The sequence below is a fragment of the Triticum urartu genome, chromosome 3 (genome assembly GCF_003073215.2).
Source record: "Triticum urartu cultivar G1812 chromosome 3, Tu2.1, whole genome shotgun sequence".
NCBI lineage: Eukaryota > Viridiplantae > Streptophyta > Magnoliopsida > Poales > Poaceae > Triticum > Triticum urartu.
Genome location: NC_053024.1, coordinates 30,161,885 through 30,173,244, shown reverse-complemented (window position 1 = coordinate 30,173,244; position 11,360 = coordinate 30,161,885). Strand labels below are relative to the sequence as shown.

The following is an 11,360-nucleotide window of genomic DNA, read 5'->3' as shown; positions in this document are numbered from 1 at the left end:
TCTACCGGCCACTGGCCTATGGCGGCCTCGGCGTCCCAGACCTACAGCGCTCCGCCCACGCCCTGCAGGCCCAGTGGCTATGGCTTCACAAGACTAACCACCACCCGCCCGTGCCGACACCTCCATATCCCCAGCAGCCCGGCCGTCCAGGCCATCTTCCGGTCCTCCACCACCTGGACGATCGGCGATGACATTCTGGGAGGACCATTGGATCGACGAGACCTCCATCGCCGAGCTGGCTCTTCTCGTCCATGCCCTCGTGCCCCGCCAACACCGCAAGACACGCACCGTGGCCATGGCTTGGCCTGCCATGCCTGGATTCAGGATGTGCATGGCCATCTGGACCCAGCGGCACTTGTGCAGTACGTCCACCTCCGGGCGCGACTCCAACAGATCACACTCTCCGGCGCCCCGAACACCCTCACCTGGCGCTGGACGTCGAACGACGTGTACTCCGCCAAGTCGTGCTACAAGGCCCTATTTGCCGGTTCCACGATCGAGCCCTCCTGGAGACTTACGTGGAAATCTTGGGCACCCCTCCGCATCAAGATCTTCCTTTGGCTTGCCTTCCAACGACGGTGCTGGACTGTCGACCGGCTTGCCCGCCGCGGCCTTACCCATGCCCCGATGTGCCTACTCTGTGACCAGGAGCCCGAGACCATGGCGCACCTTCTCGCTGGTTGCGTCTTCTCTAGGCAGACATGGCATGAGGTCCTATCCTGGTACCAGATCACAGACATGCCACTCCCCACCCCCGGGTTGGACTTTCGTGACTGGTTCTCCCAGTCCGTGCAGGACGCGCCGACATCCTTGCGACGCGGTCTAGCTTCGCTCATCATTCTTACCGCCTGGCGCCTTTGGAAGGCGTGAAACGCCTGCTTCGTCAATGATGCGACCCCCTCGATCCCACTCCTCGTCAACGACATCAAGGAAGACGCCCGCAACTGGGCCGCCGCCGGAGCCAAGGGGCTCAGCAACCTGCTCCCGCCCCCATAGTGTCTTGTAGGGGCTTGCGCATCCCCCTCCCCTCCGTGTATGCGCCCTTGTAGTTCTCGCTCACGCCCTCTCGTGTACGTGCTTGCGAGGCTCCCCCTGTAATTGCTACTGTTTTCTTCCCCTATCAATGCAATGATACGCAAAGCTTTTGCGTATTCGCGAAAAAAAAAGCTATGCATTTTTTGGGTTCCGGCGTGTCTCTTTCTTACAAACATGCCATCATGCACATATTATGTTTTCCTCTTCTTAACAAAAAGGCAGTGCTCCTGCAGGTTTGTTAAAGAATACCGGAAATAAATTAAATTTCCATTACAAAAAGCTAGAAAGGCCACACACTTATACATTATATGCAAAAGAAATATTTTACATATTCTCAAGGTAAAATGCTTGAGCTACTATGCAATATCAAACATATGAAGGCCGAAAAGAAAGACATCGAGAGGCATACATGTACGCGGGCGTGAATGAGGGATACGTGAAACCGATTTTAATGATAGTTCAATAATAGGCTATGTGTAGGGAGATATTTCTATTTTCGTCGGTCGTGTCTACTTTGTTCTTTCTTGTGTACTTCATAGTTACTTGAACTTAAATAAACTTATTATGGTCGTGTGCATTGCAATGATGCAGAGGCTAGAAATTATTCTCTTTTTTTCTAAAGGAAATTGTATGTGGGAGCATGCGTGGTGCATTTATTATTTGTGTAGTTCAAGTACGAATGTGACAGAGCAAAGAGCTGACCATCTATATTCCTTGGAAGGAGATGCAACATCAACTAACTGACACGCAAGGTGGAGGAGAAGAGAGAGTTTTCAAGTCCCACAAGTACTTCTCCAAGCTGTGGCCAGACACCATAGCACTCTATATATAGAGTCCTAGTTCTACAAGACTTTTCTCCCGTAGAGGAGCAGAAAGATCGAGAGGCAGAGCCAACCTACTCAACTCGAGGCCGTGTTGCTGAGGTGAGACACGCATCGCAATGGGGAGCAACGAGGGCGGCGGGTGCGACGGCAAGCCGGTGGTGGTGGTGCCGGAGATCAAGTACACCAAGCTCTTCATCAACGGCGAGTTCGTTGACGCCGCATCAGGTACGTCGTCATGATGAATTAGTTTGTGCAGGCATATACTGGCTATGCTCCAGTTTGGTGGATACCTACGTTGTTTTGGTTTTTACGGGGTGGATACCTACGCGCCAGCTTCCCTTTGTCGTCTTCGCTAACGTATATGTTACTGCGTAGTTGGGAGGAGTCGATAAGATTGAGCCTATTCGTTTGAGTTCTAACAATCAGTACGTCCTAAACAAGATAATCCAAATGAGGAGCCAAAATCCACACGTCAGTTATCTGTGAAATATCGTGGTGTGGATAAGCATACATGCTCACCCAGCTCTATGAAATGTCTTCTTTTTCTGTTCCTTAGAAAATTCTGGTATGCATAATCTATATGACTCGGTGTCGTGTGCTTACCTTAAGTTTCATGCACATATTTGAATTCTTGTAAATCTGCAAAAAAAAAAGGTATAGCTAGGATACAAAGTAGGCTTTAATTCATTTTATTTTTTGCTTGTGAAAGTACCTTTTTTTTGCGAGATGCTTGTGAAAGTACCTGCTTGCTCGCTCAATGGATCGAACCAACTTGTCTCTCTACCCTAAAAAAGAAACTTATCTCTGCCACATTCACGAGATTCGACGGCATCATCCCATAATATATGGAATTATTGCCGCAAGGTCTTCTATCCCTTTGATATTTAATTGCCGCCACTGGATGTTTATATATGGTAGCCACCGCCTACGCGTCGACGGTTTATTTTTCCACAGAGTATTACCGTTCGACGTTGGCAAGACGTTTGTTTTCCTGCTGGTGGATTTCATTTTGGGAGGCGATGGTGCTCATGTGATTTATGGGTGGATCGATTTCATTTTTCAGGCAAGACGTTTGAGACGAGGGACCCGCGGACAGGCGACGTGCTGGCCCACATCGCAGAGGCGGACAAAGCCGACGTGGACCTCGCCGTCGAGGCCGCCAGGGAGGCCTTCGAGCATGGCATGTGGCCCCGCATGTCAGGCTACGTACGTAATCCAATCCGGCACTCCCTGTTGCTGTAGCTCATCCGACAAATTGACCTGCTGACAAGGTCGCTCGTCGCCGGCATGCATGCATCCATGCAGGAGAGGAGCAGGGCCATGAACAAGCTGGCCGACCTGATGGAGCAGCACATCGAGGAGCTGGCGGCGCTGGACGGCGCCGACGCCGGCAAGCTGCTCCTGTTGGGCAAGATCATCGACATCCCTTCCGCCGTGCAGATGCTGCGCTATTACGCCGGCGCCGCCGACAAGATCCACGGCGAGTCGCTGCGTGTGTCCGGCAAGTACCAGGGGTACACCCTCAAGGAGCCCATCGGGGTCGTCGGCATCATCATCCCGTGGAACTTCCCCAGCCTCATGTTCTTCCTCAAGATCAGCCCGGCGCTCGCCGCCGGATGCACCGTCGTCGTCAAGCCCGCCGAGCAGACGCCCCTCTCGGCCCTCTACTATGCTCACCTTGCAAAGCTGGTAATGAATCTCTGTGCAAGCTAACGCTCTTTCAACACTCTCCATGTGATGATGTGAACTGTCCTCACGTGCATGCATACATGTTTAGGCTGGCATTCCGGACGGAGTGATCAATGTCGTCCCTGGCTTCGGCCCGACGGCCGGCGCCGCCATCGCCTCCCACATGGACGTTGACAGCGTGAGCACAAATCACCATTATTAGTACCTGTGCTGTGCTATGCATTTCTGTCTTACTTGTCCTAAATCCTAATGAAAGAAACCACCACCACATCGACCAGGTTGCCTTCACTGGCTCTGGTGAAGTAGGCCGCCTCATCATGGAGGCATCTGCCCGGAGCAACCTGAAGACGGTATCGCTTGAGCTCGGTGGCAAGTCGCCTCTGATAATCTTCGACGACGCTGATGTCGACATGGCGGTCGAGCTCTCAAGGCTTGCCATCTTCTTCAACAAGGTAATAGTAGATGGCATTCTCCTCACAGAGGATAGAATTACCAAGAGTAAACAGTTCCACGTAGCAAAAGACAGACACTGACCACATATAGTGCTATCTGAATCTGGACTTCCAGGGAGAGGTTTGCGTCGCGGGGTCCCGTGTTTATGTTCAGGAAGGGATCTACGACGAGTTTGTGAAGAGGGCTGTGGTGGCTGCCCAGAACTGGAAAGTCGGAGACCCGTTTGATGTCGCCACCAACATGGGTCCCCAGGTAAATTGTGCCTTCATTTTCCATCAGCCATGCTCAACTGGAAAGTGGAAACTAGTCGTGCTCATGGCCGGAAAGAAAGTGGCAAATATAGTTATTTCAACCGTTACTTTGCTTGAATCTAGGTTGATAAGGAGCAATTTGAGAGGGTCCTAAGGTACATTGAGCATGGCAAGAGCGAGGGAGCGACACTTCTCACCGGCGGCAAACCTGCCAGCGACAAAGGATACTACATTGAGCCTACCATATTTGCAGATGTCAAGGTAATTTCAACTTGTAGATGCACAAGAGATGAGGTGTACACATCATATTACTGAAGCGGGGAGGGAATCGTACATCGCCTGCATTCAGATGGATTGACAGTTTGACACTAACGCATGCTCACGTGGCTTCTATAGGAGGACATGAAGATCGCTCAAGATGAGATCTTTGGCCCCGTGATGTCCCTCATGAAGTTCAAGTACGCCAAAGTTTTCACAATGTCATCTGACGAAATTTCACTTGGTTCTTGAATTATCAACTGCTAGTCCCTGACTAAGTGCCTTTTTGCCCGGCTGTGTCTGCAGGACGGTCGATGAGGCGATAGAGAAGGCCAACTGCACCAAGTACGGGCTGGCCGCCGGCATAATCACCAAGAATTTGGACATCGCCAACAGGGTGTCGAGATCGGTGCGCGCGGGGACCGTGTGGGTCAACTGCTACTTCGCCTTCGACCCCGAGGCGCCCTTCGGCGGGTACAAGATGAGCGGGTTCGGCCGGGACCAGGGGATGATGGCCATCGACAAGTACATGCAGGTCAAGAGCGTCATCACCGCAGTCCCTGACTCGCCTTGGTATTAGCAGAATAGCCAAGACAATGCAAGTTCTTAATTCTCTGCAGTACTGTACATGCTTGTTGAGTTGGCTGGTGCTTGTGAAGCAGTCCTTTGTTTGCGTTGCATGGGTGCCAAGTTGTTGGTGTGTGTGATATATGGTGCAAGTGATTCGCTTCTGACCTTTGTGTCACGCATTCCAGAAGAAAATGGCGTAACATTTTTTTAGGTAAGAAACTATATTTATTATGATGCAAGGGCGTCTCCAATACAGATCCTAAAAAAGACACCATGAATGCTCGCAGACGGGATAGGGAAGGGAGTTATCCAATGCTATCCCATATTTATCCGGTTTCATCCTTCTAAGCATGTGCATGTCATGGTTGAGGGGAGAAAGAGGATGTTCGGATGCGAATGTCCTACGTGGTGGCTTTAGGTTAGTTGTGGTCTTGGCAGAATAGGGCAGACGACCCAGCCTGGACAACCCGCTGTTGTGACTTGAGCGCATGGGTTGCGGGTGCTCGATATGATCTTTGGGGGACTTGAAATGTTAAATCCGTTGTGATTGTATTTTCTCTTTTCCTCTGATTAAACATGCATTTTTCACTGTTGGAACTCACTCAGTTCAGCATCTCATGGCAAATGTGGATTCATTGCGTCTGGAAATGAATGATGGCTGGCTGTTGTGCTATGCAAACTGAAGCCAAAGAAAGGACGGCAACAACAAACCACGAGAAAGTCCACCCGCAAAAAAAGAGAGAAAGTCCATTTATTCAGAGCAGAGTTGAAGCGGGGTCACTGTGAAGTGGCAACATACAAGTTTAAAAATCTGTAAGCTGACATTCTTTTTAGTTCCTTCTCTCATTAATGTATTTTTTGTCTATCAAAACACAAAGTGGGCCATTCCACCAAATACAGAAGGACGATGAGAGCACTTTTGGCTATACTACTTGATTGAGGTTCGTCCTATACGTTCGTTCACCGCGGTACCATGGAATGTGATGCAGCCATATGCATACACATTGTGGTTAGTTGAAACCGGGTGCTAACATGAGAGCTGAGAGTTAGCAATTGCCAACACATTCGCTTATATTTATTTTCACAAAAAAGAAGGAAGAAGAATACGTAATACAAAATTACAAATAGTACCGCAACCTCAAAACTGATGTGAGATTATATGGAACAACTATAAGACTGCTCGCTTTAATTATTCAGCAAGACTACTTCGTGACTGTTGTGAGATTATATGAGACAACTTAAAGTTGCTTAAGACTGCTTCAATACTACTGCAACTATTGAGTCTGGTGATGACCGACACCAGTTTTGTTGCCTGTAAATCTCTCACCAATGAAAAAGCTTGAATACAAGGAAACTACTGGAGGGCAGACGACCTCGGCGATGCTCCATTGCAACCTCATCACAACACAGCCCGGCGTGACGGTGCTTCGTCGCTGCAGCGCCGACGACCCCTGGCGATGCTCCATTGAAACCTCGTCGCAGCACGACCCGGTGTGACGGTGCTCCGTTGCCGCTCCATTGCAGCGCCGACGACCCCCGGCGATGCTCCATTGAAACCTCATCGCAGCACGCACGACGCGAGGGTGCTCCGTCGCAGCTCCATAGCAACACCAAAACGGACCCCCGACGAGGCTCCACCCCGCTCCAGCGCAGCACCACACGGACTGGCGTGCTCCGTCGCAGCACCCCGCCGGCCCATCAAAACTTCATCGCAACGCTGGTGCTGCAGGCTAGCAGCAGTCGAGCCCCTGCCCTGCAGAGGGCACGCCCGCGTGCTGGCAGGAGCGTGCAGTCAGCTCGGGCGAGTAGCGACAGGGGCCTCCTCCTGCAACATCGTTGTTGCTGAGCGGCCGGGCGGTGAGAGCTTGCAGCAAGGAGCGGTCGGGCATCGCTGCGTTCCTAAGTTGCTGCCTTGATGAGGTAGGCAACCATGGATTCAGCGGTTGGGTGGATAGGAAGACAAAGTCAACGAATAAGGAGACGAGAGGATAACGATTCAGCGGTTGGGAGCGACGGGGTGCATGTTAAGGCGTGGGACACGCGTCGCCAAAGCGAGGCGGTTTACGCCGTGAGAAATTCGGTCTATATATATATATACTATACGTACTATGGGTCAAGAATCAATCAATCTGCACCAGGACAAGACCAAGAAATTGTAATGTAATGTCGATCTTGCTGAGCGCATGACGTGCACAGCGGAGTCGGAGCAGGGGGAGCACTTGTTCAAGATCTCCGATTACATCATTCACAGGGGCATGGGCGTCGGCTGCTACATCAAGTCGTCCTGGTTCACCATTGGCGGCCATTACTGGCGCCTTCACTATTACCCGGACGGATATTTGGAAGATGGCAAGGACGATATGGTGGTCGGTCTGGAGCTGATGGAGCTGTGTGGGAAGGAATTCCCGCCGCGGGTATCCTCCACAATCAGCTTGTTCTACTGGGCAACCAAGCGGTTTTCTCTTTCTTCGTCGGTGGCCATGTCGGCCAATCTTCGCGATCTGAGCCACTTTGTCACGCACAACATAAACAGGGGCAAGATGGAAGCATCAGAATATATTGTTGATGACCGTCTCACTATCAAATGCACCGTGACCATCATCAAGGAGCCATATGTTTTCGAGGCGGAGGCCCAGGTGCCGGTGCCACCGTCGGAAATCACGGACCAACTCGGGAAGCTGCCAGAGGCAAATGAGGGCGCGGATGTGACATTCGAGGTTCAAGGAGAGGAATTCCCAGCCCACAAGCTCGTGCTGGCGGTGCGGTCTCCGGTTTTCAAGGCCATGCTCTACGGGCCGATGATGGAGAAGGATTCAAGCCGCATCGTCATTGCCAACATGCAACCCGTTGTCTTCAAGTTTCTGCTCTACTTCATTTGTAACGATTCGTTGCCTGACGACGACGACGACTTGCTGGATGGAGACGATAAGAAAAAGGTGATCAGACACCTACTTGTGGCTGCGGATCGCTATGGCATGGAAAGATTGAAGCTTATGTGCGAAATCATCCTCTGCAAACACCTCGATGCCGAGTCTGTTGCAACTACATTGGCTTTGGCCAATCAACATACTCGTTCTGGGCTACAAGATGCTTGCATTCGATTTATTGCATCATCATCTACTAAAATGTTAGATGATGTGGTGGCAAGCGGAGGGTACAAATCGTCTCAAAAGAAATTGTTCAGATACCATAATGAAGATGTGGGAAAAAGCAAGTAGGCTCCGCAAAATCTAGCTAGGATTGTTACTTTCTGCTCATCTTAACTAATCATTCTATAAAGAATGGAGTACTTTTTTCCCAATAATTTTCTGTGGCCTTCAACAATAGTCCCTGTCATATCTTCAATGACCAAACGTGATACTGTTATGTTGGAATAAGCCATTGCGTCTGGTGCGGTCGATCTTGTCGGACGTGTCAGGCTCGTTGGACGCGTCGTGTGCGCGTGGGAGCGGGACGCAGCGCCATAGGTGTGTGTGGCGTGCGTGTGTGCGCATGTGTGCAGTAGCTAGCTAGTTCGATGGTGTGTGGAGCGTGGCTGGAGCGATCTGTTGGGGCAGGCCCGCGTCACCCGTGTTTGAGCGCGTCGCGGACGCGGCCGGGCCAAGCGGATCCTAGTGCACGCAGCGGGAGCGAGATGGGCAGTCGTGCGACGTCCATACGTGCGCCTGCTTTTCAGCCCCGCGTATAAACTCCCTGTACTGCTGCTGGTTCGTTTGTGTGAGCCAGTTTGAGCTGAAGGAACAAAGGCCGTATATACGAGCGGCCGGGCGTTCGTCGTCAAACTCCATGCGTTCTTTTCTTGCTTCGTCTACCTCCGTTAGTGCAACCACAGAGAGCTAGTCTAGGGCTGTTCCAACATGTTAACAATAATAGTCTTAGGAGATAGCTTGAAATGATACGTCAGCCGAGAAGATGGTCGTTCGGTGGCTCTGCATATTCAGGCGAGGCTGGGAGGTCTAATGCACTCCTTGCCTTTGCATATTCAGAGAAAACCGGGAGGTCCATTGCAGCGGCATGGTCCTCGACAGTAATGCTCAATGCTTGAGATAGACTTGCAACAAAACTTACAATCATGCTTGGACTTGCATACAACATTTTGAACCATTCATCTGATAAGACTTGTTATTCAATATGCTTGGTGATGTCTAACAGACTTCTCCAGTACCCCCTCCTTTTCAGTTTATAGGGCTCAATTCAAAAATCTCATCAACCAAGATAGATGGTGAATGATGGAATATTATTTGTAATTTGCAAAAACACCCAATTAATACTCTTGTTTTTCTCAAAAAATTTATGTTTACCAATGTATTAATTACAATGCATGCATGCATAAAGTACATGCATTAGTCAATTTTCTCTTAATATTTGCATGTGATGATTTAATGCACCTTGAAATCTGAATTTATGATGGGAACAATCAAATTGAGCCTAATAAAATAAAAAAACTAAGATTTTGAAATAAGCCCTATAAACCGAAAAGGATGAAATATATGTCATGGAGGGTCCATGGTAGGGTAGCAAGAGGAAATGCTGTAAATGGCAACATTAATATATGGCATAGTAAAAATTCAAAGTCAAATTTACCAACTTATAATTATATAGGTCGGCACCGTGCTTTAGAGCGTCTGGATGCAACCAATTAATAGCAGCTTAACGGCATCCTCCGTATTGGCCTTGGAGAGAGAATCAAGAAAACATATGCGCTGAAAAAGAAAAACCAAAGATTAAGGCCAGCAAATTATTTCCTTTTTCAACTCTCTGGCAAGAATGGCATAGCAATTAGCAAATTGTATAAAAACCCATGTGTTAATCTACAGGCAACAGGACTCCAAAGAAAAATAACTCTTCTAAGTTTGTGATTGGCAATGGACAAATCTGTCAAAAAGTGCAGAATAAGCAAGAGATATAAGACTATAAACTTAAAAAAAAATATACTAAACATCACTATTTCAATATTTGCAGTGAAAGGTTCCAGCCAATGTTGACCACGGTTTTAGAGACTCCATATGCTTCCGACTTGGCCCAACCAAAGAAATTCCTGATATTTGGTCAGGAATATAATCATAAGTACGCTCACCTGTTGATATATATTTCTGAGTTTAAAAGTGTGATGTTTCAGACTTAGAGTATTCTTCAAACCACTATATCTATATCTATATCTATATCTATATCTATATCTATATCTATATCTATATCAATATAAAAAAATTCAAAAGAGCAGATTCAAATCATCTCAACCGTTAAATCATATTATTTAGTGGTTCAAATCGCTTCAATGTTAAGCACCAAACACGTTTAACGCTCTAATTACCCACCACTGCCATTGGTTATAAACACGTTTTGACTCAACCCTATCCCATGAAATCTGCCATATAATTAATATCCTACCATTCTCGCATAAAAGTAATTGATATCTTACCAAGCACCAACGTGCAACAGATATATCTTACCTAATATAACGTGCAACTAATATCCTGCCAAATATAAACGTGCGTTGCACGTACATTATTACTAGTGCTAATAAGTGTAACACTTGTTATTGACAAATTAGAAGAGTGATAGGAAGGTGTCCGACGGAAAATACACAGGAGCTCTCGGGTGCTCCGCACCCCTATACGAAAAATATTCGTAAAAAATTCCCAGAAAATCAAAAAAATCCAAAATTTCAGGATGTCAAACCTGGTTTCCCAATCTACTTCCGTGTGAAATTTCATGAAAAAATATCAAAAAATGTATCCGTGGCGAAGGAATTACTGCCCGGAAAAAAATGTACCCAAACTGTGTTTTGCTATATATACGAAATTTTTGTCTTTTTTGCCGTGAATACGTTTCCTGGTATTTTTTCACCAAATTTCAGACGGGAGTAGATCGAGAACCCACGTTTAATATCCCCAAATCCCAGATTTTTTTTCAAATTTCTTGGTATTTTTTTCCTGATATTGTACGTATAGGGGTGCGGAGCACCCGAGTGCTCTAAATCCTCGTCCGGTGTCCGACATGCTATTACCAACTTGTAACACCCTCGATGCGACTATAGCTCCCACGTGTCGAGGCACGACTTAGAGACATAGTCGCATTGAAGGCATATGTCGCAAGTTAGGCAATCTTTACAACATCCCATGTAATAGAATAATAAAAGGGGAGATAACATAGTTGGCTTATACTCGCCACGTCAATCAAGTACAATAATAACATTACATCATCCAAACACTCATGGCCCGACTACGGGGCAAAAATGAAAGAGAACCCAACATGCGACACGGTCCCAATCACCCCCAAC

At 48.1% G+C, this 11,360-nt stretch overlaps 1 protein-coding gene and 1 pseudogene across 1 annotated transcript; both read left to right on the top strand.

The window, feature by feature from the left end:
- The first annotated feature begins 1,812 nt into the window (after window positions 1-1,812).
- LOC125542543 (aldehyde dehydrogenase family 2 member C4-like) lies at window positions 1,813-5,241 on the top strand. Its single transcript, XM_048705618.1, has 9 exons — window positions 1,813-2,084; window positions 2,923-3,065; window positions 3,165-3,548; window positions 3,637-3,726; window positions 3,827-4,000; window positions 4,116-4,253; window positions 4,376-4,513; window positions 4,649-4,710; window positions 4,817-5,241. The coding sequence occupies exons 1-9, from the start codon at window positions 1,976-1,978 to the stop codon at window positions 5,088-5,090; spliced, it is 1,512 nt and encodes a 503-aa protein (XP_048561575.1). The 5' UTR covers window positions 1,813-1,975; the 3' UTR covers window positions 5,091-5,241.
- A 2,022-nt stretch (window positions 5,242-7,263) lies between these two features.
- Window positions 7,264-8,314, top strand: LOC125546552 (annotated as a pseudogene).
- Window positions 8,315-11,360: the final 3,046 nt, after the last annotated feature.